Raw genomic sequence first — 25,053 nt, 5'->3', positions numbered from 1 at the left:
TGATCTTATTGAATGGTGGTGCAGGCTCGAAGGGCCGAATGGCCTACTCCTGCACCTATTTTCTATGTTTCTATGTTTCACGTGTTATCCTCCACACACGGAAGGCTCGGTGGAATTCCTCCCAACAAGTTCATCTTTATAGAGTGGTGTCTACCCAAAACTTCTTTATGCTTTTCTAAGTGGTCTACCCTCCTCTCCTCGGTCCGGTTCACAGGCAGCTGGTCAGCTTCACCCAAATGGTCCATCTGACCATGAGTTTATATGACAACAGGGTGCATTGTAGCCAAGCCTGATCTAGGCCTTACCTAGATGTGTGCTTTCCAGCAGGGGTCAACTGGATTGCAATGAGGAGCAGGAACCCTGGCTGATTTGCCATCCCTGGCCCAGGGGTGCTGAGGAGAATTGTACTGTCTCTTCACCGTCTTCCTTCATCCAACCATTGGTGGCCGAGCCTTCAGCTGGCTAGGCCCTAAGCTTTGAACTTACCTCCCTAAACCTCTCCTCCTTTAAGATGTCTCTTAAAATCTATCTCTTTGAGCAAGCATTTGCTCACCTGTGCTAATGTCTCCTTCTTTGGCTCAGTGTCAATTTTTGCTGTCTGATAGCGTTCCTGTGAAGAGCCTTGAAATGTTTTACTACATTGAAGGCGCTATATAATCCAAGTTGTTGTTATTGATATTAGCTAATTCAATGCAGACCGGGGGTTGTATTTGGGACCTGCATAGGCTGCATCAGGCTCAGTGCCCCACTAGGCTCTTAACCATGAAGTCACCAGGAAGTGTTACCCTAAAGCTTCTAAGCAGAGGTTATTTCCCTGGAACTTGATATAATTCTGCAGCTTCTCATCAGCTACTGCCTGTAGTTCCCTGTCAGTAAGGAACCCCGCTTCAGTCAGCCCTTGATTACATTTTTCTTTGCAATGCTGTGAGTAACTGAGTAACTTACATTATCTCTCACATGGGGATCTAAGGTCAGTGAGCACACTGCTCTGTTGAAATGCAAGGGCTTAACTGTCACACCAAATCTGTGGAATTCACCCTTTGGAACTTTATTATTGGGAGATCTTAAGTGCTTCACATACTGCATGGATACAGCCACGTGCGCACGTACGCAGAACCATGTATACACACGCACACGCAACAAACAGGTGCATGCATGCACGCGCGTACACAGAACCACGCAGACACAGAACCACACACACAGACAAACAGTTACACACACAGGCACACACACACAAAGACACACAGACAAACATAGTTAAACACACAAAGACACAGACACACAGACAAACAATTACACACACTTAGACACACACACACAAAGACACACAGACAAACATGGTTACACACACACAGACACAGACACACAATTACACACACACACAGACACAGAGATACATACACACAGACAAATACATGTATGCATGTACACAGAACCACATACACAGATACACACAGGCACATAATATAGACACACACACACTTAAACACATACATATACACACATATTAAAAACACACTAACACACCTATATGAACACGGATACACACATACATACACACATAAACACACACAGGCACATGTGCGCATAAATACATTCACACTTGCACATATTGTATACAAATAAAAGAGCACATTGTGTGGTTAGGGTCACTAAGGTAACCGTGCAAACATAAACTACTTGCATTTATATAATGCCTTTAACATGGTAAAACGTCCCAAGGCGCCTCACAGGAGTGATTATCCATCAACATTTGACTCACCTGAGTGTGTTTGGCAGCCTCCAGGGCTCTGTTCCATTGCTCTGATTCGCCCATCAATATGTTACAACAGGTCAGACTGTGCCCAAGTGCTGGGAGTGGCACTGCTCCCCTGGTTATCAGCAGTGCTGATACATTCTTACTTTTCTTCCTCTTGTTCATTTTACTTCCTTTCTCCCCTGAATCTCTTTATTCCTTTCTGAGAGACGGTGCCACCATGGGCAACAGATATGCCCCAGTACTGCACCCAAGTGCTTGTTATTTCCGTAGGTCTTGACAAGATTGCAGGCTATTCAACTATGGGGGAACTTCATAACTGAGCCCAAACCCGTCTTCACCTGACTCCGTGCACCGACCAGGGATGGCTGGATGGTGATCAGGACTGGGGGTAAGGAGGGCGCTGGGTAGCCAGTCCCATCCCCCCAGGAGTGATGGAAGTAGGGTTGGGTGGGGGAAGGGGGATGTGGGTGGAGAGTGATACAAGGAGGTGGTCAGAGATGGCCTTATCCTCAATTGACACAGTGGGAATAGCAAGGCCACAAGAGATGGCAAGGTCAAGGGGCTGGCCGTGAATATGGGTTGGGGAGTTCACATGGAGGGGGAAATTAGGAAAAATTAAAATCTGGAATAGAAAGCTAGTATCAGTAATAGTGACCATGAAACTAGCAGACCGCCGTAAAAATCCATCTGGTTCACTGATGTCCTTTAGGAAAGGAAATCTGCCGCCCTTACCCGGTCTGGCCTATATGTGACTTCAGACCCACAGCAATGTGGTTGACTCTTAACTGCCCTCTGAAATGGCCTATCAAGTCTGTATAAGGTGGCTCACCACTACTTTCTCAAGGGCAATTAGGGATGGGCAATAAATGCCGGCCTTGCCAGCGACGCCCACGATTTGCACGTTAATAACGGTGGGCGTCATTCAGATGCTGTTACTTTTTCAGCGAATTCTGGGCCAATTTTCTTAATCCTTGGGGGGGGGTTGAATAGAAACATAGAAACATAGAAGTTTATAGCGCAGAAGGAGGCCATTTCGACCCATCGTGTCCGCGTCGGTCGACAAAGAGCCACACAGCCCTTGGTCAGCAGCCCTTAAGGTTACATATAAACCTATAAACAATGACCGAAAGGCAAAGAGCACCCAGCCCAACCAGTCCGCCTCACACAACTGCGACAACCCTTATACTGAAACATTCTACACTCCACCCCAACCGGAGCCATGTGATCTCCTGGGAGAGGCAAAAACCAGATAAAAACCCAGGCCAATTTAGGGAGAAAAAATCTGGGAAAATTCCTCTCCATACCACCCAGGCGATCGAAACTAGTCCAGGAGATCACCCTGGCCGTAATCTATTCCCTCCAGTACTTACCATTATATCTGCGCCATCTAACAAAAGGTCATCCAGTCTAATCCCAATTACCAGCTCTAGGTCCGTAACCCTGCAGGTTACTGCACTTTAAGTGCCCATCCAACCATCACTTAAAAGTGGTGAGGGTTTCTGCATCCACCACTCTTCCAGGCAGCGAGTTCCAGATCCCCACAACCCTCTGCGTAAAGAAGCCCCCCTCAAATCCCCTCTAAACCTTCCACCAACCACCTTAAAACTATGCCGCCTTGTAATAGACCCCTCCATCAATGGAAATAGACCCTTACTATCCACTATGTCCAGGCCCCTCAATATTTTGTACACCTCACTGAGGTCTCCTCTCAACCTCCTCTGTTCCAATGAGAACAAACTCAGCCTATCCAATCTGTCCTCATAACTAAGTTTCTCCATTCCAGGCAGCATCCTAGTAAATCTCCTCTTCACACTCTCTAGTGCAATCACGTCCTTCCTATAATACAGTGACCAGAACTGCATGCAGTACTCCAGCTATGGCCTTACCAATTTAGGCATAACCTCTCTGTTCTTATATTCTATGCCTTGGCCAATAAAGGCAGGCATTCCATATGCCTTCTTAACCATCTTATCCACCTGCCCTGCTACTTTCAGGGATCTGTTGACAGGCACTCCAAGGTCCCTTTGTTCATAGAAACATGGAAACATAGAAAAGAGGTGCAGGAGTAGGCCATTTGGCCCTTCGAGCCTGCAGCACCATTCAATAAGATCAGGGCTGATCATCTACATTATTAAGTAGCCTACCGCTTAATGTGTATACCCTTTCCTTATTAGCTCTCCCAAAGTGCATCACCTCACACTTCTATGAATTAAATTCCATTTGCCACTGCTCTGCCCACCTGACCAGGAGATTGATATCCTCCTGCAGCCCATGACTTTCCTCTTCATTATCAACCACACAGCTAATTTTAGTGTCATCTGCAAACTTCTTAATCATACTCCCTATATTCAAATCTAAATCGTTGATATATACCACAAAAATCAAGGGACCCAGTACTGAGCCCTGCGGAACCCCACTGGAAACATCCTTCCAGTCACAAAAACCTCCATCAATCATTACCCTTTGCTTTCTACCTCCAAGTCAATTTTGGATCCAACTTGCCACTTTGCCCTGTATCCCATGGGCTTTAACCTTCGTGACCAGTCTACCATGTGGGACCTTATCAAAAGCCTTGCTAAAGTCCATATATACTACATCGTACGCACTACCCTCATCGACCCTCTTGGTTACCTCCGCAAAAAACAGCAAAGTAGCCAGGATGTGTCTCAAGAAAACCATTTTAATATGGAAATTGGGGTCCTATGATATAAAGAGGTTCCCAATGGCCATTTTAGGTTGGATCCGGTAGGGTACGGTGTAGTGCGAGCTCCAAATCAGTTCCCTGGGAGATGGAACCGAAGAGGCCCGGCAAAGGCAAGACTCAAATTATTTTTGTGGGCCACAAAAGTATTCTGGGCCGCTGCTGCCTGGGACCCCCAGCATCGGCGCTCACGCCCACTACTCTCTGCCCCCTCCCCCTCCCCCCCCCCCCCCCAACTTATGTTGCTGACTGTCGCATGGCCTGATCTTGAGGCATCAATCCGGCTGGCTTCACTTCCTGCATCTGTGACTTTTTAAAATTCAGACACCGCAGTGAACTGCGAACTGCACACCGGGCATTGTTTAGGGACGGCTAAAATCAGTCTTTCCTGATTTCAGCTGATAAATTCCCGCCTGGTGAATTGGTAAAAAAAAAACCACGCCTTCTGATTTCTTTTCAAAGGGCGGTAGAAATCTGGAACTCTCTCCCCCAAAAGGCTGTGGGTGCTGGCGAACAATGAGGTTGACTTATGAGGAGAGGTTGAGTAGGTTGGGCCTCTACTCTTTGGAATTCAGAAGAATGAGAGGTGATCTGATCGAAACGTATAAGATTATGAGGGGGCTTGACGAGGTGGATGCAGAGAGGATGTTTCCACTGATGGGGGAGACTAGAACTAGAGGTCATGATCTTAGAATAAGGGGCCGCCCATTTAAAACTGAGATGAGGAGAAATTTCTTCAGAGGGTTGTAAATCTGTGGAATTCGCTGCCTCAGAGAGCTGTGGAAGCTGGGACATTGAATAAATTTAAGACAGAGAGAGACAGTTTCTTAAACGATAAGGGAATAAAGGGTTATAGGGAGCTGGCAGGGAAGTGGAGCTGAGTCCATGATCAGATCAGCCATGATCTTATTGAATGGCGGAGCAGGCTCGAGGGGCCGTATGGCCTACTCCTGCTCCTATTTCTTATGTTCTTTCAAGACTGAGAGCTATAGATATTGTTGTTAGGTTATTGAGGGATATGGAGCAAAGGCCGGTAAATGGAGTCCAGGTAGATCAGCCAATGGCCTGCTTGAATGGCGGAGCAGGCTCGAGGGGCCCAATGGCCAGTTCCTGTTCCTTTGCTCTTCCCGAACTTGGGAGGAAAAGAAAAGGGTGCGGTACTGTCCCGGTGTTTTCTCACCACGATTCGGTCTGCAGAAGTGCACCAGGCAGACCTGTGACGGCAGACGGGCTGTGTGTCGAGTGCTGACCTCACGAGTCTGATGCGAACGTGTCTCTGGACTCGTTACACCGTCGTGAAAAAGCCAGCTTCTGAGTAGAACTGAACAGTCGGGAATGGCTCTTGCTGCCGCTAGTTAACTGAAGGAGCAGGAGTCTGCTTGAATTCTCGCGGAGCCTGAGTGACTCACACAGTCACTCACTCCCACTCATTTTGGTACACATTTTAACTGTAAAATGTCACCCATTTTGATGTCATTCATTCCTAACGTATCCATTATACTGCAGCAAACATCAGCCTCTCATTTCTAGCAAGGACCAAAAGAGCACGAGTCGGCCATTCAGCCCCTGCTTGTTCGGGACTCCCCCACCAGGGGAAACAGTTTCTCTCCAGCTACCCTGTCATCTCATTTATTCATTTATTCATCTCAAACACCTCAATTAGATCACTCCTTAATCTTTTGTATTCAAGGGAGTACAAGGCTGTACAGGGATTTAAACAAGCTTTAATCTCTCCTGGCCACTAACACACAGAGCAAAGTTTGGTCGGCCAACAGTTGGTGAGCCGACCCATTCTGCCACAGGGAGCGAAGGGCTGACCTTACCTGTCACAGTGTAGAGGCCAGTGATAGAAAGCAGGATCACCACGGCAACGTACAGGTTCAATCCCAGTGCCTCCCGGATAAATATGGCTCCTGAGAACATGTCAGCCTAGGAGAAAGAGGTAACAGAACAGCGCTCAATAAATGTCATTTGTGAGTTTGCTTATTTTGCTCATGTGAAATGTTCCTTTTGTGTGTGAGGGAGGACGATGTGTAATATTCGGAGGAATCGCCACCCCCCCCCGAACAAACTGCCGAAACCTGCGTGGGGCAAGGTTGCCAACTCTGGCTGGAGACATTCCCGGTGGTTTGATCACGTGACTTTATAACCATGTGACGTCAGATCACGTGCCGTCTGTGAATATTGCAGCATCTCTATCCCGTCTCCTGGGATTCAGTCAGTGCCACTCTCTTCTGGGACTTCACACATCAACATCGGCCGGCACAGGCCGAGCTGAACCAGACCCAGGCACAAAGGGCAGTGGGCTCGGTGTTTGGGGCACACCGTCTGTAATGTATGTGCCTGTGAATATGCTCAAAGGTTTGTAGAGCTCCTGGGCATGGCCAAGAGGGCCATTAGCCGATCCAGGCAGTGGGCGGTCGAGGGGGTCGTTCAGCCTGACTGCCTGCCTTTCTTCCACGGTTACATCCGAGCCAGGGTGTCCCTGGAGATGGAGCACGCGGTGTCCACTGGTACGCTTGCAGCCTTCCGAGAGAGTTGGGCACCGGAGGGACTGGAATGCATCGTTACCCCCGGCAACCAAATTTTAATTTGATTTTATGTTTTAAAGTTTAATTTGTTTTAACTGACGGTTTTAGTGTCCCCCTCCCCTTTATAGGGGGCACTTGTAAATTATGGTTTTACCGCCCAAAATAAAAACAACAAAAAACCCCACAAAAATCACCGGAAAAAAAAAAGGGCACGTGAAAAGTGTTTGGAGTGTCCCCAAGATCGGGGGGCACTTGATTTAATGTTTAATTTTGTTTACCCTAAAAAGAGTTGTAGAGCTCCTGGGCATGGCCAAGAGGGCCATTAGCCGGTCCAGGTAGTGGGCGGTCGAGGGTGTCGTTCAGCCTGACTGCCTGCCTCTCTTCTGCGGTTACATCTGAGCCAGGGTGTCCCTGGAGATGGAGCACGCGGTGTCCACCAGTACGCTTGCAGCCTTCCGAGAGAGTTGGGCACCGGAGGGACTAGAGTGCATCATCACCCCCAGCAACCAAATTTTAATTTGATTTAAGTTTACTGTCCAAAGCATAATTTGTTTAATGTCCCGGTTTTAGTGCCCCCCGCTTTAATCAGGGGGCACTTGATTTACAGATCAACAACAAAATAGTTGTAGAGCTGTTGCATTGTGAGTGGTTCAGCCGGTCATGTGATGTTCACAAAACTCAATAAAACCCCAGCCAGTTGGGTCTAGGTCATCCACGATGAGGTATGCAGTTGTGAGCCTAGTGGATGAATTGGTAACGTCTAGTGTGATTGTTAAACCTTTATTAATAAACCAACTAGTTCTTAAAAGCAATGTGTTGCTATAAATTCTTAAGCAAGACCCCATGAAGCAAATACATTAGACTGGCCTAATTTCAGCTCAGCACCAAGATTTCTAAACCACCTGGACTCAATAAAGGAGAACTTTCATAGACTTATAGACGATTCTTACTGAGGGGAACTTGACAAGTTACTGTGGCTGTGGGGAGCTTACTTCGATTGCCTTAAAGGATCAGAGAGGAACTTCTCCAGAGATTTTACTGAATTGGGCGCAGGTTTTTTTTGCCTCTTCCAAGAGATTACAGGGTATAATTTCTGTGGGCGTTCTCGCTGTCTAATCTCAACGGGAACACTGGAGAAACAGGACAATCAGCCAGTTACGCCATTGTTCCGAGATTTGCTCCGATCTTTTACCAAAGTTACGGCATGAGAACTTTTCATTCAGAGAAAGTAAGATACTGGGGAGCAAGTGATGGTTCTGTTGTGCAAAGACTTGGTCAGACTGTATCTGGAGCACTGTGTTCAGTTCTGGGTCCTGCACCACAGGACAGATATACTGGCCTTGGGGTGGGAGCATCACAGGCTCACCAGAATGATACCGGCTTGAAATGTTAAAGTATCAAGACAGGTATGTATTCCCTTTATTTTAGAAGGTTGAGGGATGATCTGATCGAGGTGTTTAAAATTTTGAAAGGATTCTGTTATGTCTTGAATAAAGAGTCAGACTAGATACTGCAAGCTCAAAGTAAGGTGTGACCGTAGTCCTTTATTGCAGATCTCAGAGTGCCTCTCCAACCTGTGAGGCCTCCTTATATACAGGTGCTCCCAAGGGATTGTGGGATCCCCTTGGGACTCCAGGGGATAAGTTCTCTGGTGGTTAGACATGGTATTTACAGGTTTACATACATAACTACACTCCCCCTCAAAGTCAATAGTGTAACTATTTACAATGTGAGTCGATCTGGGGCCTTCCTTTCCCTGGTTGATCATCTCGGTGCAAATGCTGGTTTTGGTGAGTCGTTTATTGGGCCCTTGCTGGGCTGCTGCGCAGCTGGCCTTGCTGGACTTCTGGGGGTGGTGAGTCCTGCTGGGCTGCTACGGGTGATGGGTTCTGCTTTGTGGTCAACCGTTGGGTCGGTTGCCACTTATGTGTGTGTGTTGGAGGGTCGAAAAAGGTGGAGTCTATTGTGGGTTGTTCTGGATAGTCCGTAAATCTGAGTTTGGTTTAGTCCAAGAGTTTCCTGCAGGTGAGTCCATTTGAGAGTTTGACCACAAACATCCTACTCCCCTCTTTGGCCAAAACAGTGCCAGGACACCACTTGGGACCTTGTCCATAGTTCAACATAAATACAGGATCATTTATCTCAATTTCGTGTGACACATTTGCGCGATCATGATATGTATTCTGTTGAAGTCGCCTGCTCTCTGCCTGTTCGTGTAGATCAGGGTGTACTAACGAGAGTGTTGTCGTAAGTGCCCTTTTTCATGAGCAGTTCAGCGGTAGGGATCCCAGTGAGCGAGTGGGGTCTTGTGCGGTAACTAAGCAGGACTCGGGATAAGCGAGTCTGCAGTGAGCCTTCCATTACCCTTTTCAAGCTCTGTTTGATTGTTTGAACTGCTTGTTCTGTCTGACCGCTGAACGCTGGTTTGAACGGGGCAGATGTGACATGTTTGATCCCATTGCGGGTCATGAACTCCTTGAACTCGGCACTGGTGAAACACGGCCCATTGTCACTTACAAGGATATCAGGCCCGTAGGCTTTCAATGGTGGCAGCGGACGTGCTTGCCGACATTATCACACATTCAATCCATTTGAAGTATGCATCTACAACCACTAAGAAAAATTTTCCCAAGAATGGGCCTACATAGTTGACATGGACCCTGGACCAGTTTGGAGGGCCAGGACCATAAACTTAGTGGTGCCTCCCTGGGTGCATTGCTTAACTGTGAACATGTATTACATTTGTGCACACAGGATTCTAAGTCTGCATCGATACCGGGCCACCACACGTGGGATCTGGCTATCGCTTTCATCATTACGATGCCTGGGTGGGTGCTGTGTGTGCTTTGCCTCGCTGGTACGGCTTTATTTCTTCCTTCATCTCTAACGGGACACTAGATCAACTCCCGTGGAGCACATAGTTTTTTGCTAAGGACAGTAAGGGGTCCTGGCTCATCCAGGTTCTAATCTGTCGGGCTGTGAAGGGTGATTGCTCACTGTCGAATGCTTCCATTACCATGACTAAATCTGCGGGCTGTGCCATCTCCACCCATGTGGTGGGCAATGGCAGCCTACTGAGAGCATCAGCACAGTTTTCTGTGCCTGGCCTGTAGCAGATGGCGTAGTTATATGCGGAGAAAGTGAGCGCCCATCTCTGGATGCATTCGTATTTATCCGCTTGCTTTCAGAAAAGAGGGATATTAGTGGCTTATGGTCGGTTTCCAATTCAAATTTGAGCCCGAACAGATATTGATGCATTTTCTTTACCCCGTAAACACATGCTAACGCTTCTTTTTCGATCACACTGTAGGTTCTCTCGGCCTTAGACAGACTTCTGGATGCATAAACAACCGGTTGCAGTTTCCCAAATTCATTAGCTTGTTGCAATACACACCTGACCCCGTACGACGATGCATCTCATGCTAGTACCAAACGCTTACATGGATCGTACAACACAAGCAATTTGTTTGAACAAAGCAGCTTCCTAGCTTTCTCAAAGGCATTTTCTTGGCTTTTATCCCATACCCATTCATCTCCTTTACACAGTAAAAAGTGCAGGGGTTCTAACACTGTGCTAAGACCCGGTAAGAAGTTACCAAAATAGTTCAGGAGTCCTAGAAACGACTGCAGCTCCGTCACATTCTGTGGTCTCGTTGCGTTCTTGATTGCCTCCGTCTTCGAATCGGTGGGCCTGATGCCATCCGCCTCGATTCTTCTCCCCAGGAACTCCACTTCAGGCGTCACGAAAACGCACTTTAAGCGTTTTAGCCTGAGCCCCACACGATTAAGCCGACTAAGAACCTCCTCCAGGTTCTGCAGGTGCTCGACAGTGTCCTGACCTGTAACCAAGATGTCGTCCTGGAAGACCACGGTGCGCGGGACCGACTTCAGCAAGCTTTCCATGTTCCTCTGGAATATCGCCGTGGCCAATCGAATCCCAAACGGGCATTTGTTGTAAATGAAGAGACCTTTGTGCATGTTGATGCAGGTGAGGCCTTTCGATGATTCCTCCAACTCCTGCGTCATGTAGGCCGAGGTCAAGTCCAGCTTCGTGAACGTTTTCCCTCCTGCTGGCGTCGCAAATAGGTCGTCTGCCTTCGGTAGTAGGTATTGATCCTGTAGTGAGAAACGATTGATAGTTACTTTGTAATCACCACAGATTCTGATGGTGCTGTCTCCCTTGAGGACTGGAACAATCGGACTGGCCCACTCATTGAATTCGATCGGCGAAATGATGCCTGTCCAGTTCGATCTCCACCCTCTCTCTCATCATGTAAGGTACCGCTCTCGCCTTGTGATGGATGGGTCACGCCCCCGGAATCAAATGCTCCTTTTGCTCCTTGGAACTTCCCGATGCCTGGTTCGAACAGCGAAGGGAACTTGTTTAGGACCTGGGCACATGAGGTGTTGTCGACGGACGAAAGCACTCGGACGTCGTCCCAGTTCCAGCGCATCTTTCCCAGCCAGCTCCTGTCGAACAGCGTGGGGCCATCGCCCGGTACTACCCAGAGTGGTAACTCGTGCACCGTTCCATCGTAGGAGACCTTTACAGTAGCACTGCCGATTACGGGAATCAGTTCCTTTGTGTACGTTCTCAGTTTAATACGAATGGGAGTCAGGACTGGCCTTGAGGCCTTGCTGCACCACAATTTATCGACAGTCTTTTTGCTCATTATGGACTAGCTTGCGCCCGTGTCCAGCTCCATGGACACCGGGAGTCCATTTAATTCAACCTTCAGCATTATCGGGGGACACTTTGTGGTAAATGTGTGCACCCCATATACCTCTGCCTCCTCGGTCTGAGGCTCTGGTTCGTCGTGATCCACCGTGGATCTGTCCTACTCTGCAACATGGTGGTTTGCAGAATTAGCAGGGTTTGCAGCTCACCTGCACGTGCGTTGGATGTGTCCCATTGTTGCACAGCCCTTGCAAACGTATCTTTTGAAGCGGCATGAATGGAAACAATGATCACCCCTACAACGCCAACAAGGTGTTAATGGCCTTGTATTCACCACCCTTGCGGACATCTGCGGACGTGCAGCTGCAGGTGTGTAAGTCCTGCCCTGTACATTTCAATTTGAAAACAACGTTACTTTGTTCACAGTACTTGCAGCAGCACTCGTGTGCTGAGAAATTTGTTTGGTATTGTCACTGGTGGCGATAAACGCCTGGGCTATCGCTATGGCTTTACTCAAGGTTGGGGTCTCAACAGTCAAAAGTATGTGAAGTATTACTTCATGGACAATGCCAAGTACAAAGAAGTCCCTGAGCATGTGCTCCAAGTGTGCTTCAAATTCGCAATGTCCTGCAAGGTGCCTTAGCTCGGCGACGTAGCTTGTCACTTCCTGGCCTTCAGGCCTCTTGTACATGTAGAACCGATGCCTCGCCATCAGAACGCATTCCTTCGGGTTTAGATGCTCCCAGACCAGTGTGCACAACTCATCGTATGACTTGTCTGTGGGTTTCGCTGGAGTGAGCAGATTTTTCATGAGGCCATATATTGGTGCCCCGCAAACGGTGAGGAGGATCGCCCTTCGTTTGGCAGCGTTCGCTTCTCCTTCCAGCTCGTTGGCCACGAATAATTAGTTAAGTCGCTCCACGAAGGTTTCCCAATCATCTCCCTCCGAACATTTCTCCAGGATGCCCACGGTTCTCTGCATTGTTGCGGTGGGATTCGTCATTTGTATCTCGTCGCCAGTTGTTATGTCTTGAATAAAGAGTCAGACTAGATACTGCAAGCTCAAAGTAAGGTGTGACTGTAGTCCTTTATTACAGATCTCAGGGTGCCTCTCCAACCTGTGAGGCCTCTTTATATACAGGTGCTCCCAAGGGATTGTGGGATCCCTTAGGTCTCCAGGGGATGAGCCCTCTGGCGGTTAGACATGGTAATTACAGGTTTACATACATAATAGATTCGATAAAGTAGATACAGAGAAACTATTTCCTTTGGATAGAGAGTCCAGAACAAGGAGACATAATCTTAAAATTAGAGCGGGGCCGTTCAGGGGTGAAGTAAGGAAGGACTTTGTCACATAAAGGGTGCTGGAAATCTGGAACCCTCTCCCCCAAAAGACTGGGGCGGGGGTGGCTGCGGGACTATTAGAGCTTTCAAGACTGAGATCACTAGACTTCTGTTAGGTGAGAGTATTGAGGGATATGGATCATAGGAGGGTAAATGGAGTTGAGGTACAGATCAGTCATCATCTAACTGATTGATGGAACAAGCTCGAGGGACTGAGCGGCCTCCTCCTGCTTCTAATGTTACTATGGTGGAAATGCCATTGTGCATGTTTAGGACCGGTTTGAATGGATTTCAGTCTGAGAAGCGATGGTTATCGGGAGAGACTTGAGATACTGGGACTATTGAGAGTGAGAAAGTTAAGAAGAGTTTTTATACAAGTTTTTAAAATCATGACGGGCTTTAATGGAGTGAATCGGGAAGAACTATTTCTTCTGGCTGGGGAGTCAATGATGAGGGTGTCAATGATTTAAAACTGTCATTAAATGAATGAGCACATAGGCTAGGAGATGTTACATTATGCAGAGTGTTTGGAGCATTGAATGCTTTGGTCACAGGGAATAGTTAAGACATAAACCATTGATTTTTTAGCGAGGAGATGAAGGGGGCAAAATTGCCCCTCTTTATAGCCCCGTTAGCGCCTCCGGGGGGCACAATAGCTTTTTGGCCTGGGGAGGGGGCCGCTACTGCCCCACGGGGAATTGCCCCGGAGGTTTGAGGGCGCTGTTCTGGCATCGCCGTGCCCCACGGTTCGCGCCCCGGGCCAGCGCACAAGCAGCGATGATGTCAACGCCGTGCATGCCGACCCCTTAACGCCCCGCGGGGGAAATTGCCTCTTGGGTGGGCCCGACCATGGCGGCCCTAGCGTGGACCAGGCCACCATCGTGCAGTCTAGCACTCCATCTTGGGTGCCGGGCCGCTATCCTGGTCTCACGCTGCCCTGGTGGCTCAGTGGTGGCCACCCAATGGCCCATGCAGATTGCGCAGTGGCCATCCCCTTTAATGGAAAGGGAGGGGCGTTGTAGCGAGTTAGTGCTACATGGAGCATTTGTGTAGGGCTGGCCTGCTCCGCATAGCGCTGCACTCAGCGCCAGGCTGCCGCCCCGGGAGCGCCCCTCAATTCAAGCGGAGCATCGGAGAAAGCTCTGAGTGACGTACGGCCCAATTCCACGTCAGGAGCGAGAAAAGTCCTGGCCCCAGAATGTTACTGCCCCCAATCGAGGCAAGGGGCAATTTCACCCTCAAAGATTTGAAGCAGAGGCACATACTGGATTATGGGGAGAGAGCGGGGCAGTGGGATTAGTTTGGGATTGATGCAGGGCTATAGGGAGAGAGCAGGGCAGTGGGATTAGTTTGGGATTGATACAGGGCTATAGGGAGAGAGCAGGGCAGTGGGATTAGTTTGGGATTGATGCAGGGCTATAGGGAGAGAGCAGGGCAGTGGGATTAGTTTGGGATTGATACAGGGCTATAGGGAGAGAGCAGGGCAGTGGGATTAGTTTGGGATTGATGCAGGGCTATAGGGAGAGAGCAGGGCAATGGGATTAATTTGGGATTGATACAGGGCTATAGGGACAGAGTGGGGCAGTGGGATTAGTTTGGGATTAATACAGGGCTATGGGGAGAGGGCGGGGTAGTGGGATTAGTTTGGGATTGATACAGGGCTATGGAGAGAGGGCGGGGATTAGTTTGGGATTGATACAGGGCTATGGGGAGAAAGCGGGGCACTGGGATTAGTTTGGGATTGATACAGGGCTATGGGGAAAGAGCGGGGCACTGGGATTAGTTTGGGATTGATACAAGGCTATGGGGAGAGAGTGGGGCACTGGGATTGTTTGGGATTGATACAGGACTATAGGGAGAGAGCGGGGCAGTGGGAATAGTTTGGGATTGATGCAGGGCTATGGGGAGAGAGCGGGGCACTGGGATTAGTTTGGGATCGATACAGAGCAATGGGGAGAGAGCGGGCTGTGGGACTAGTTTGGGATTGATACAGGACTATGGGAAATGGTGGGACGGTGGGAGTGACTTTGGATTGATACAGGGTTATGGGCAGAGAGAGGGGCAGTGGGATTAGTTTTGGATTGCTCTAGAAAAGAGCTGGCATAGATACGATGGGCCGAAGGCCATCTGTGCTGTGTGATTCTATGGGTGAATGGTGCATGAGGTTTCTTGATGGTCTGCTTCAACCATCTTTCCAGGATTTCTGCTGATCTCCTGCTGAAGTTGCAGTGGATGATCAGGGTGTGATGGGGAGACTCGGGAAACCCTTTCCTGCGATGCTCAGTGGGCTCAGCCTGCACATCATCATCATCATAGGCGGTCCCTTGAACGAAGATGACTTGCTTCCACAAGAGTTCAATGAAGGACCCGATGTTCCAGTCCTGAACTCCAATTGAGGGGGTGGAAGATGCCTGTGTGTGGATTTTTTTCATGTGGTGACCGCTGCACACCAGCCACCACACGGGCTTGACAGAGCTAGGCCTTTATCCAGTGGTAAGGATTAACCAGGACGACTGGAGACCTGCTCTGCTGCACTGACCTAGTGTGCACACATATCGCAGTGTGGTCTGGTCCGTGCTGCTCCTGGCACTTCCAGGTCCCATACCCTCATTCACCGCACCTCCGCCACGATCCCTCACTGAATCTTAGCCACGATCTCTCGCCGCTCACCCGCCCCGACCTTCCCGCTCCTCCGCTGTACAAGGGCCCCGCTGATGTTCCTGCCCACGCTCCAAACGGCACCCTGGGTCCTGAACAATGGTACTGAACACATACAATTGTCGCAACAGGGCACGGCATCCACTCTCCGAAATGGATGTATGCACAACTGCTGGAAACTATGTACAGGAATCAAGCCAACACAGGATAGGGTGAGGGCAGTGTTGAGACTGAGGAGGAGTTGAATGTGATAGACAGGGGAGTTTCCTCCCCCACCCCCCATCAGCCTGCGGTTGGAAAGATCCCACACAAAGCGAGTCCAGACCATGGGCAGCTCCTACTGGGTGTGAGCAAGCTGCATAAAACTGTCAGAGTCGGCACTAAATTAGGGCAGAAGCATGCCCGGTGCAGAAACTGGGGCTGCCATGGGGGTGGAGGAGGGTCACTCTGCCATGGGCGGAGCTAAGGTGCATCGTTGAGGTGGAGTTTAATCTAAAGACTCAGGGGCCGAAATTGCCCTCCGCCCCAAACGGAGAGGGTAATTCGAGGGGGCGCCGGGCTGCCTGTTGGCGGCCCAGCCGAAGTCATGGCCATAATTGTCGGGCGGCTTCAGAGTCAGCCGACAATTAAAATCAAATGGCGGCCGCGCGCCCTCCCCCTTTAAGGGCGCTGCGCCCCCCCCCCCCCCCCAGCCACTGGCAGCTCCCCGCCGGGGAAAGCGGTCGGGGGCACCGAGTGGCGGCGGCTCCACTCCCGCGGGGCAATTTCCCTCACGGGGCGGTAAGGGGTCGGCACGTGCCCGACAGGTGGGGCGGAAACCCGTTTCCCCCGCCCCCGGCCCCGGGGGCAATTTCTGATGGGTCGGCCCTTCCGCCTGCCCAGTCGGAAAGGCCTTACTGTTCCATTACCGCCCCAATGCCAGGCGGCAATCGACCTTAAGGAGGGGGACAATTTCGGCCCCTCAGAATGTTCAGCCTTGAACGCAGGTGAATGAGATAGAAAGCTTGTAGAGGGCTGGGAGTTACTGAGTGGAATGGGAAAAGTCCATGCAGAGCACTACTTTAAGTTAAAGCAAGACTGCAGGACAAAGGGACATTACCGCAAATTTACAACGGGAAAATTCTGGCCTGATGTCGGGAAACACTTCTTTCAACTCGGAGTGAGACCCGGAATGGACTCGAGGGGAGGCAGAGACTGGAGTGATGCCGAGGCATTCACGCTCTGTGATGGGGATAGCAGGATGAGGTGGGTGGCCCAGATGGCCCCGCTAATTTGTATTTATTTGGGGTATTGTTGCTGTGTGGCTGGCTGTACTAAACCTCGCCTGGGAGAGCTTGATGCTGGCACTGGGCTTCGGCGCTTCAGTGTTCCATTCCCAGCACCAACATCCCTCACCTTGAGTCACTTTTTCCAAATAAGGTCAGCCCAGGGGTCGAAGGGAAGGGTTAACAAGCATTGATCAGATGCGATGAGTCTATCCTTCGAGTATTTGCTGCAGCTGATGTATAAACCACCTGAACTCAGTGATTCTGAGACAGTCCCGTGTATTGACGGAGCCTCACTTTGAAGGTGGAACATCTGGGCTATAATGCGGCCTCTGAACTCTTGTTTATCGATGTGTAATTAAAATAAATGTCACAAGCCATCTCAACATATCAAGTCTTGTTATGTGTCAGCAAGAATGAAGATAATAAAGATACAGGTGGAAGCAGTTCCTCAGAACCTTCAGTCCACGCCTTCAATGACTCAGCTTGTTGTATATATTCTTGGCACGTATAGCCTGCACTGCTGGACTAGCTGAGACCCTGTGTATAAAGGCAGACTTCAAAGTCTCAGAAATACCTAACAACAGGAAAGGACGCTGCCCCACCGCACAGATTGTGAAGACATTTACAACAACAACTTGCATTTATATAGCACCTTTAACGTCGTAAAACGTTCCAAGGCGCTTCACAGGAACGGTTATCAAACATGATTTGACACCAAGCCACATCAGGAGATATTAGGGCAGATGACCAACAGCTTAGTTAAAGAGATAGGTTTTAAGAGCATCTTAAAAGGAGCAGAGAGAGGTGGAGAAGTTTAGGGAGGGAGTTCCAGAGCGTAGGGCCGAGGCAGCTTAAGGCACGGCCGCCGATGGTGAGGTGAAGGAAATCGAGGGGAGGCTCAAGAGGCCAGAATCAAGGAGCGCAGAGATCTGGGGGGGTTGTGGGGCTCAAGGAGATTACAGAGATAGGGAAGGGGCAAGGCCATGGAGGGATTTGATAACAAGGATGATCATTTAATTTTAGTAGAATTACTTCAGGGTTTTATTCCAGTGCAGTAACATCATGAGGACATAAGAAAACCTGGATTGAGCTAAGGCCACATGGCCCATCAATCTGCCCAATTATGGATTCTACCCCAATTATTTCACCTCCTGAGAAGAAATTCTGCTTAAATATGTTCTGATCGGCAAAGGGTTTTCAGCCCATGCTCGACCCTCCGTGCTTTATAACTTTGCATGACACCATCAGACAAGCAGCTTTTTATTTATTTACTCATTCACAGGATGTGGGCATTGTGGGATCAGCCGGCATTTATTGCCCATCCCTACTTGCCCTTGAGTGAGCCACCTTCTTGAACCGCTGCAGTCCGTGTGGTGATACATGTGGTAGCAGTTTGGGACAGGTTTGAGTGGCTTGCAGGGCCATTTCAGAGGGTAGTTAAGAGTTGATAGAGTATTCAAACAGGCTCATTTAGATAGGCTTTGAAAATTCACAGACCCCCAAGTCAAAGCTACTACGTGCTGCTCAGCATGTTGCATTAACTCATCAATCAACTTGACATTTTAGGATCTTGGGTAGCGAACCAATTAAAAGGTTAAAAGACTATTAATTGAGCCAATAAGGTCAAAGAAGGCGAGTTCTTTTCTGTAAACTGAACCCGGTATAAATACAGCCATTTTGACCATGTGGTGCCAGAAGAACAAAGACCTGGCTTAAAGCCAAGAACTTGTTATTGCTCTCTGCCAAGATTAAAAAGTTAAAACTACAATCGGAGTTCGTATTTCATTGGAAATGAAGAGATCTAACAATTTTGGTGTCACGAACACGATCGCTGAGGAAAGAAACTGAATTTTGGACATCGGACCTACATATTGAGGTAAGGACACCTCTTTTTAAAAGTCCTCGGTCAAAAGTCTAAATTCGCCTCTCCTTCTACGCAATTCCGAAAGCCTCCGGTTGGTAGTCGGCTCGCGATCCCATAGACGTCTAAACTTCGGCGGTGTGTTAGTTAATTAATCACCGACCTATTGATCGGCTAGAAAGCCTACGACTCGAGACCCCAGTAAAGAAATTATGGCAGCAGGAGATAAGAGCAAAGAATTGCCTACAACTGTTAAAGGTGGGCAGGCACCACCTGAAGTTTTGCTAGAGTTAATTCTCGAACAGTTGAAAGAATACATAGAGCAACAATGCAACTTATCTAAAACCTGTATTAAGATCGAACTAAAGTACGGAACCTCCAAAGGACAATGGTCCTTGGACGAGATTAAAAGGGTCTGGGGAAAAACGACCCGTATGAAAAATAAAGAGCGAACTAGATGGTCCCTAGAGGTAATGGGCCAGATTCGAAAGCGGAATGAAATTATAATGCGTTCCCAACATGATCGAGAACTGACCAGTACAAAGGATCAATTGCAAGCAGTTTGTGCGCAGCTGCGACAGAAAAAGCTTGAACTTGAAAAGCTGGAAGCGGAAGTTAAAGATCTTAAAGGTGAAATTAAAGAATGGAAAAAATCATTAGGTCAAGAGACAGTAATAGGAAAAGGAAAATGTATGGATCAATTCCCAGGGAACCATGTTTGGATAAATTAAAAGCGCAAACCCGAAGACACGACCGAGGAATAGATACGGATTCTGAATCCTCCAACAATACAGTGTCGGAGGATGATGAAGAATTAGGGTTGCGCTTTGTCCCGTTTAAAAAAAGACGAGTTGTAGTCAAATCAGAAGAGACTGCGGATGAGGGCAGAGCCAAAAAAACGAAGAAAAGGCTGTATGAAAAATACTTAATTCATGATCCGGCAGACCCAGAGAAAATTGATAAATGGTCCAAGGAATTGCCCAATCCAAAGAAAGGGGGAGTAAAAACGTGGGACCAATTGGACCGCTTAAGAAATATATATCAACTTCATCCCTGGGACGGAGTGCAAATTTTGACCATAATGGTGCCAAAAACACAGGGAAGAAAATTGCATGACAAGGTAGAAGAAGCTTTGCGGCAGAATGAGCAAGAATTAGACACAGGATGGGAGGCGATTAAACACTGGCTGCAAGCCTTCAGTCCAGCTAAGACAGACTGGGGAAAAATTGCAGCTTGCCAACAGAAAGGAACAGAGGAGGTCCTGGAGTATGACGAGCGGTTTAGATGCACGTGGCTAGAACATTCGGGTATGAATAATACGGATGAGGAAATGGATGGACAAGTGTTTGGACCCCTGAAAGCAGCTTTCGTGGCAGGTCTAAAGCCAGAACTGTCCAAAATGCTTAAGGTAGTGTTACCGGACTGGGAAGGTAGAGGAACTACCTTTGCAGCATTGGTGGATCGATGTAACCAATTAGATTGGGATATGGGAGCTAAAGTCCGAGCTGTACAGGCTATGGGATGGAAATCCCAGGATTCCGATAAACAGTCATTAGGAAAATTACCCGGAAAATGTCATTATTGTGGGAAAGAAGGTCACTGGGCCAAGACGTGCAGGGCCAAACAGAAAGGTCGTGGCTGGGGAAGAGGACGCAGCCAGGGATACAATTCAGCCAACAAGCCAGGCTTGTCACAAGATAACGACCTCATAGAAGCAGTTAAGCGACTGACAATACAACAACAGAAGGAGTTACTTGGGATAGCAAAAAACAATTAGAGCCCACCCTGGCCCCCCTCCTCGCACTAATACAACAGAGGGGAGATGGGCTATATATAACTGTGAGGGTGGGCGATAAGGATGTGGACTGTCTTTTAGACACAGGGGCGGAATTAACATGCTTACCCCTACAATATGGAGACTTTTTGCCGTTGAATGGTAGGGCATGTACAGCCTCTGGAGTTGGGGGCCATAAAATGGAAATTAAAAGGACAACACCGGTACTTATAGGGCTGGGTCCACATGAACTAACCACGTCGGTCTGGATAGGCCCAGTAGATCAACCCCTTTTGGGAATGGACGTTCTAATCCAAGTAGATTCATCGTTGCATTTCGAGGATGGTCGGGTGACATGGTCAATTAGAACTTTGAAGAAAGAAGAATTGAAGGAACACACGATATGGGCTAAAGATAAGAACGATTGTGGCCTACTCCAGATGGAGCCTGCATCATTTACAGGGACCAAGCCTCCATGTACTAAACAGTATCCCATCAGTCCAACTGCCATCGCGGGAATCTTACCGGTTATTCAGCAATTGGAGAAACAAGGGGTGCTTATTAAAATGCATAGCTCCTCCAATAGCCCCGTGTGGCCGGTACAGAAATCTAATGAGACTTGGCGTTTGACTGTCGATTATAGGAAAGCTAACCAGTGTATTGATCAAAAAGCTCCTTTGGTCGCAGATCCCTCCACCATTTTTAATGCCCTCAAACCGGAACATAAATTTTTCCCGGTTATAGATATGGCCAATGGATTTTGGTCGGTGCCTCTGGCACCGGAGGTTCGACAGTGGTTTGCTTTCACAGTCCAAGGACAACAGTATACTTGGACCCGGTTACCGCAGGGTTTCCACAACAGCCCTACAGTATTCCACATGGCTTTACAAAGCCATTTGCGAGAATTACCTCCCCTGTCATCCATAGTCATCCAATATGTAGACGATATCCTGCTAGCTTCAAACACGGAAGACCAGCAAGAACAAGATTTACGAGCTTTGCTGGACCACCTTCGGCTGAAAGGACATAAAGCCAGCATCGACAAAGTATAAATATCCCAAGAAGAGGTTGTATACCTGGGACAAAAGATTTCACAAGGAAAGAGAGAACTTACCCAGGATAGAACTGCAGCCATTCGGGCTGCTAAAAAAACCACCACTATTCAGGAACTAAGGTCTTTTTTGGGATTGTGTAACTTTAACAGAAGTTGGATTGACTCCTTCACACAGCTTGCTCAGCCACTGAATGATATTTTAAAGGGGAAATGTGCCTCTAAAGAAGCCATCACCCTCACTAAAGAACAGCAAGAGGCCTTCCTGAGTTTGAAAAAGGCTTTGTGTTCGGCACCGGCTCTGGGAATCCCCGACAGTGGTAAGCCATTTACCCTGTTTGTCCATGAGAAAGAAGGATATATGACAGCCGTACTGACACAAGAACATGGGGATCGGCAAAGACCTATTGGCTATTATTCGGCAAAACTGGATGCGGTAGCCCTCGGATGGGGAAGTTGCCTAAGGGCCATGGAAGCTACATGTCGAGCGGTAATGATCACTGTGGGTCTAGTCCTCGATCAAAAACTGATTGTCAAGTGTCCCCACACCATAAACGCTTTGCTGTCTATGAATAGAATGTCTCAGGTGACAGCAGCAAGATGGACCCGCTGGACAGCAGTTTTGGAAGCTCCTAATCTCCATATCGTCCGGGCCAGCCCGGTTAATCCCACAACTATGCTCCCGATGTCAGAATCGAGGGAACAAGAGGGGGGAGAATGTGAAGAGCATGACTGCGTGGAGATTTTAAAAGAAACAGAAGAAGCAGCCTTAGCAGCAGAGGAGCCTCTGCACAACCCAGACCTCATCCTGTTTACAGATGGTTCCTCCTTTGTTGACAATGGTACCAGAAAAGCAGGATGGGCAGTTACAACCTTATATGAGGTAGTGGCAAAAGGATGTTTACCCTCAGGAACGTCAGCACAACAGGCCGAGTTACGGGCCCTGTCAGAAGCATGTTGAATAGCAGAAAGACAGACAGCTAATGTCTACACAGATTCATGTTATGCTTTTGGAGTCGCTCACAACTTTGGTATGTTATGGCGGAAAAGAGGATTCCTCACTGCTGCTGGTACACCTATCCGAAATGGAAAAGAAGTCCGAGACTTACTCGAGGCCATACAATTACCTCAGGAAGTGTCCATCCTGAAGTGTAAGGCCCATACCAAGGAAAATACCACAGAAGCACAGGGAAATGCCCTAGCCGACCAGGCAGCTAAAGATGCCGCCATACAGGGCGATCCTCCAGAAAAACCAACACAGATGTGCAGATTGAAAGCACTCAGGACTCTGACACGAGACCTTCAAACAATGCAAGGCGAGTGCTCCCGAGAGAAAAAATGGACATGGATTGAGGCAGGAATTAAGCTATGTGAAGATGGTGTCTGGAGACAAAGAGTTACCGACAAGCCAGTCGCGCCACAAGCGCTTACGTCTTTTTTAGCCCAACAGATCCGCTCGTGGGGACACTTGGCCTCACAACAGATAACGGCACGGTTCCAGAAAAGCTGGTGGGGTCGGGGATTTAAAAAACATGCCCAGCTGGTAACAGACCGCTGTGTGGTCTGCCAAAAAATAATTCTGGACCCATCACGGTAATGCCCCAACTGAGGCCCCCTGCCCCTGTCGGACCATTCCAGCATCTGCAGGTTGATTATATATTGCTTCCTTCATGCCAAGGATACACTAACATTCTTGTCATAGTCGACAGATTCTCCAGATGGATAGAAGCTGTCCCAACTAAAAGAGCCACAGCCAATCACACTGCAAAGGTCTTGTGTAAGGATTACATTCCCCGATGGGGAGTCCCGAGTAGCATTGACTCAGATCAGGGAACACACTTCACAGGTGCTGTCTGCCAAGAAGTCTGTAGGTTACTGAACATTACGTGGGATTTACACTGTCCTTATCATCCACAATCATCAGGACAAGTAGAACGAATGAATCGAACTTTGAAACAACGGCTTGCCAAATATCACCAAGAAGGAACACCATGGCCCCAGGCACTACCAATAGTGCTATGTAGCATTAGGGCAACCCCGAACAGAACTACAGGTCTAAGCCCATTTGAAATTATAACAGGAAGACCCATGTCGCTGCCAGGAACTATCGATTTACGGAAAGCTGATGTTCACTTAATGAGTAACACTTTGTTATCATACTGTCAGAACTTAACCAATGCTATTAGTTCTGTTTCCCGACAGGTATCGGCAGCTTGGGGTAATCCACCCGAAGGAGGACACAACATCATCCCGGGAGTCTGGGTGTATGTGAAAAAGTTGCATAAAGAACCTTTGGGTGCCAAGTGGGAGGGACCTTATCAAGTGTTATTGACCATCCAGGCAGCTGTTAAAGTCCAAGGAAAGAAAGCCTGGATCCACGCTTCACACGTTAAACGAGCACCCGTAACTGAAGCTGAAATCTAACAAGGACAATTACTTTTTGCGAAAATGTATAAATTTACTGTATTATTGATTGTAGGTATTCTAGGCATAGGCCTACTTTCTTACTAGCCGACCCTCTGCACCAAAGGGAAATAGTAGGGTAGCAAGGGAATTACATGTAAATACCTTTTTATATATGTCATACATTTATGCCAAACAAGGCAACATTTCTAGTTGTTGGGTGTACACGCATATTCCTATTCACTCAAAGGGAGGGATTCCCTTGAGGCCAGTTCCCTTGAATATCTCGGAAATGGCTGAGTGGATAATTAATCAAAACAAAACAGGCAATGCGTTTCAGGATACGGAAAACTGGGCACGTAAATGGAAGTCAGCAGGTTACAATCTGACTACCTTTGAAGGGGGATACCAACCGTGCTACAATAATTCCAAACGGCCCCCATTTTTTGTTATCACTAATACAACGGGAATAGGAAGACCGGGGGAATCGGTCTGTCTGATTAGAAACATCAAAGGAGGCCAAAATATGGGGTATAGTAACTGCTCCCGGAATTATAATATAATCAAGCCACAGAACCGTCCAAACTGGGCCGATGTGGGAATTTTTAACGTAACGGGGATTCTGAATAAAACAGATGGAAAAGCCTGGACAGGCCCCGGAGTGTTGCTGACAAAGAAACAGCTAACATTCATTGCATATAATGGCACCTATTGGGTGTGTGGCCACAAGGCCTACCCTTGGCTGCCCCAGAATTGGATGGGATCCTGCTATTTAGCCTACATTGTGCCTTATATGTATCATATAAAGTCACTGTCGGAACATTTACACTGTCCTAAGAGAGCTATCACAGAAACAGAGAGGTTCTTTGCCATTCTGATCCCTGGGTATGGGACCGCCAGACTGGCAAGGGAATCCATTAACATGGCATCCGTTGTGGAACAAGTAGCCAATGATACCTCAGAGGCCCTAGTTAAAATCAATGCAGAAATGGTAGCAATCCGCACAGTAGCCCTACAGAATAGAC

The 25,053-nt window shown here is 48.2% G+C and overlaps 1 protein-coding gene across 1 annotated transcript in view; it reads right to left on the bottom strand.

The window, feature by feature from the left end:
- Positions 1–25,053, bottom strand: part of slc5a1 (solute carrier family 5 member 1) — a 97,206-nt gene that overhangs the window by 43,374 nt on the left and 28,779 nt on the right. Inside the window, exon 6 of the mRNA XM_070887552.1 lies at positions 6,284–6,389. Coding sequence (XP_070743653.1) covers positions 6,284–6,389 — 106 coding nt within the window. The remainder of the gene's footprint in view (positions 1–6,283; positions 6,390–25,053) is intronic.

Source organism: Pristiophorus japonicus, chromosome 8 (assembly GCF_044704955.1).
Source record: "Pristiophorus japonicus isolate sPriJap1 chromosome 8, sPriJap1.hap1, whole genome shotgun sequence".
NCBI lineage: Eukaryota > Metazoa > Chordata > Chondrichthyes > Pristiophoridae > Pristiophorus > Pristiophorus japonicus.
The sequence above is the reverse complement of the archived record's forward strand: the minus strand, read 5'-3'. Positions and strand labels throughout refer to the sequence as shown.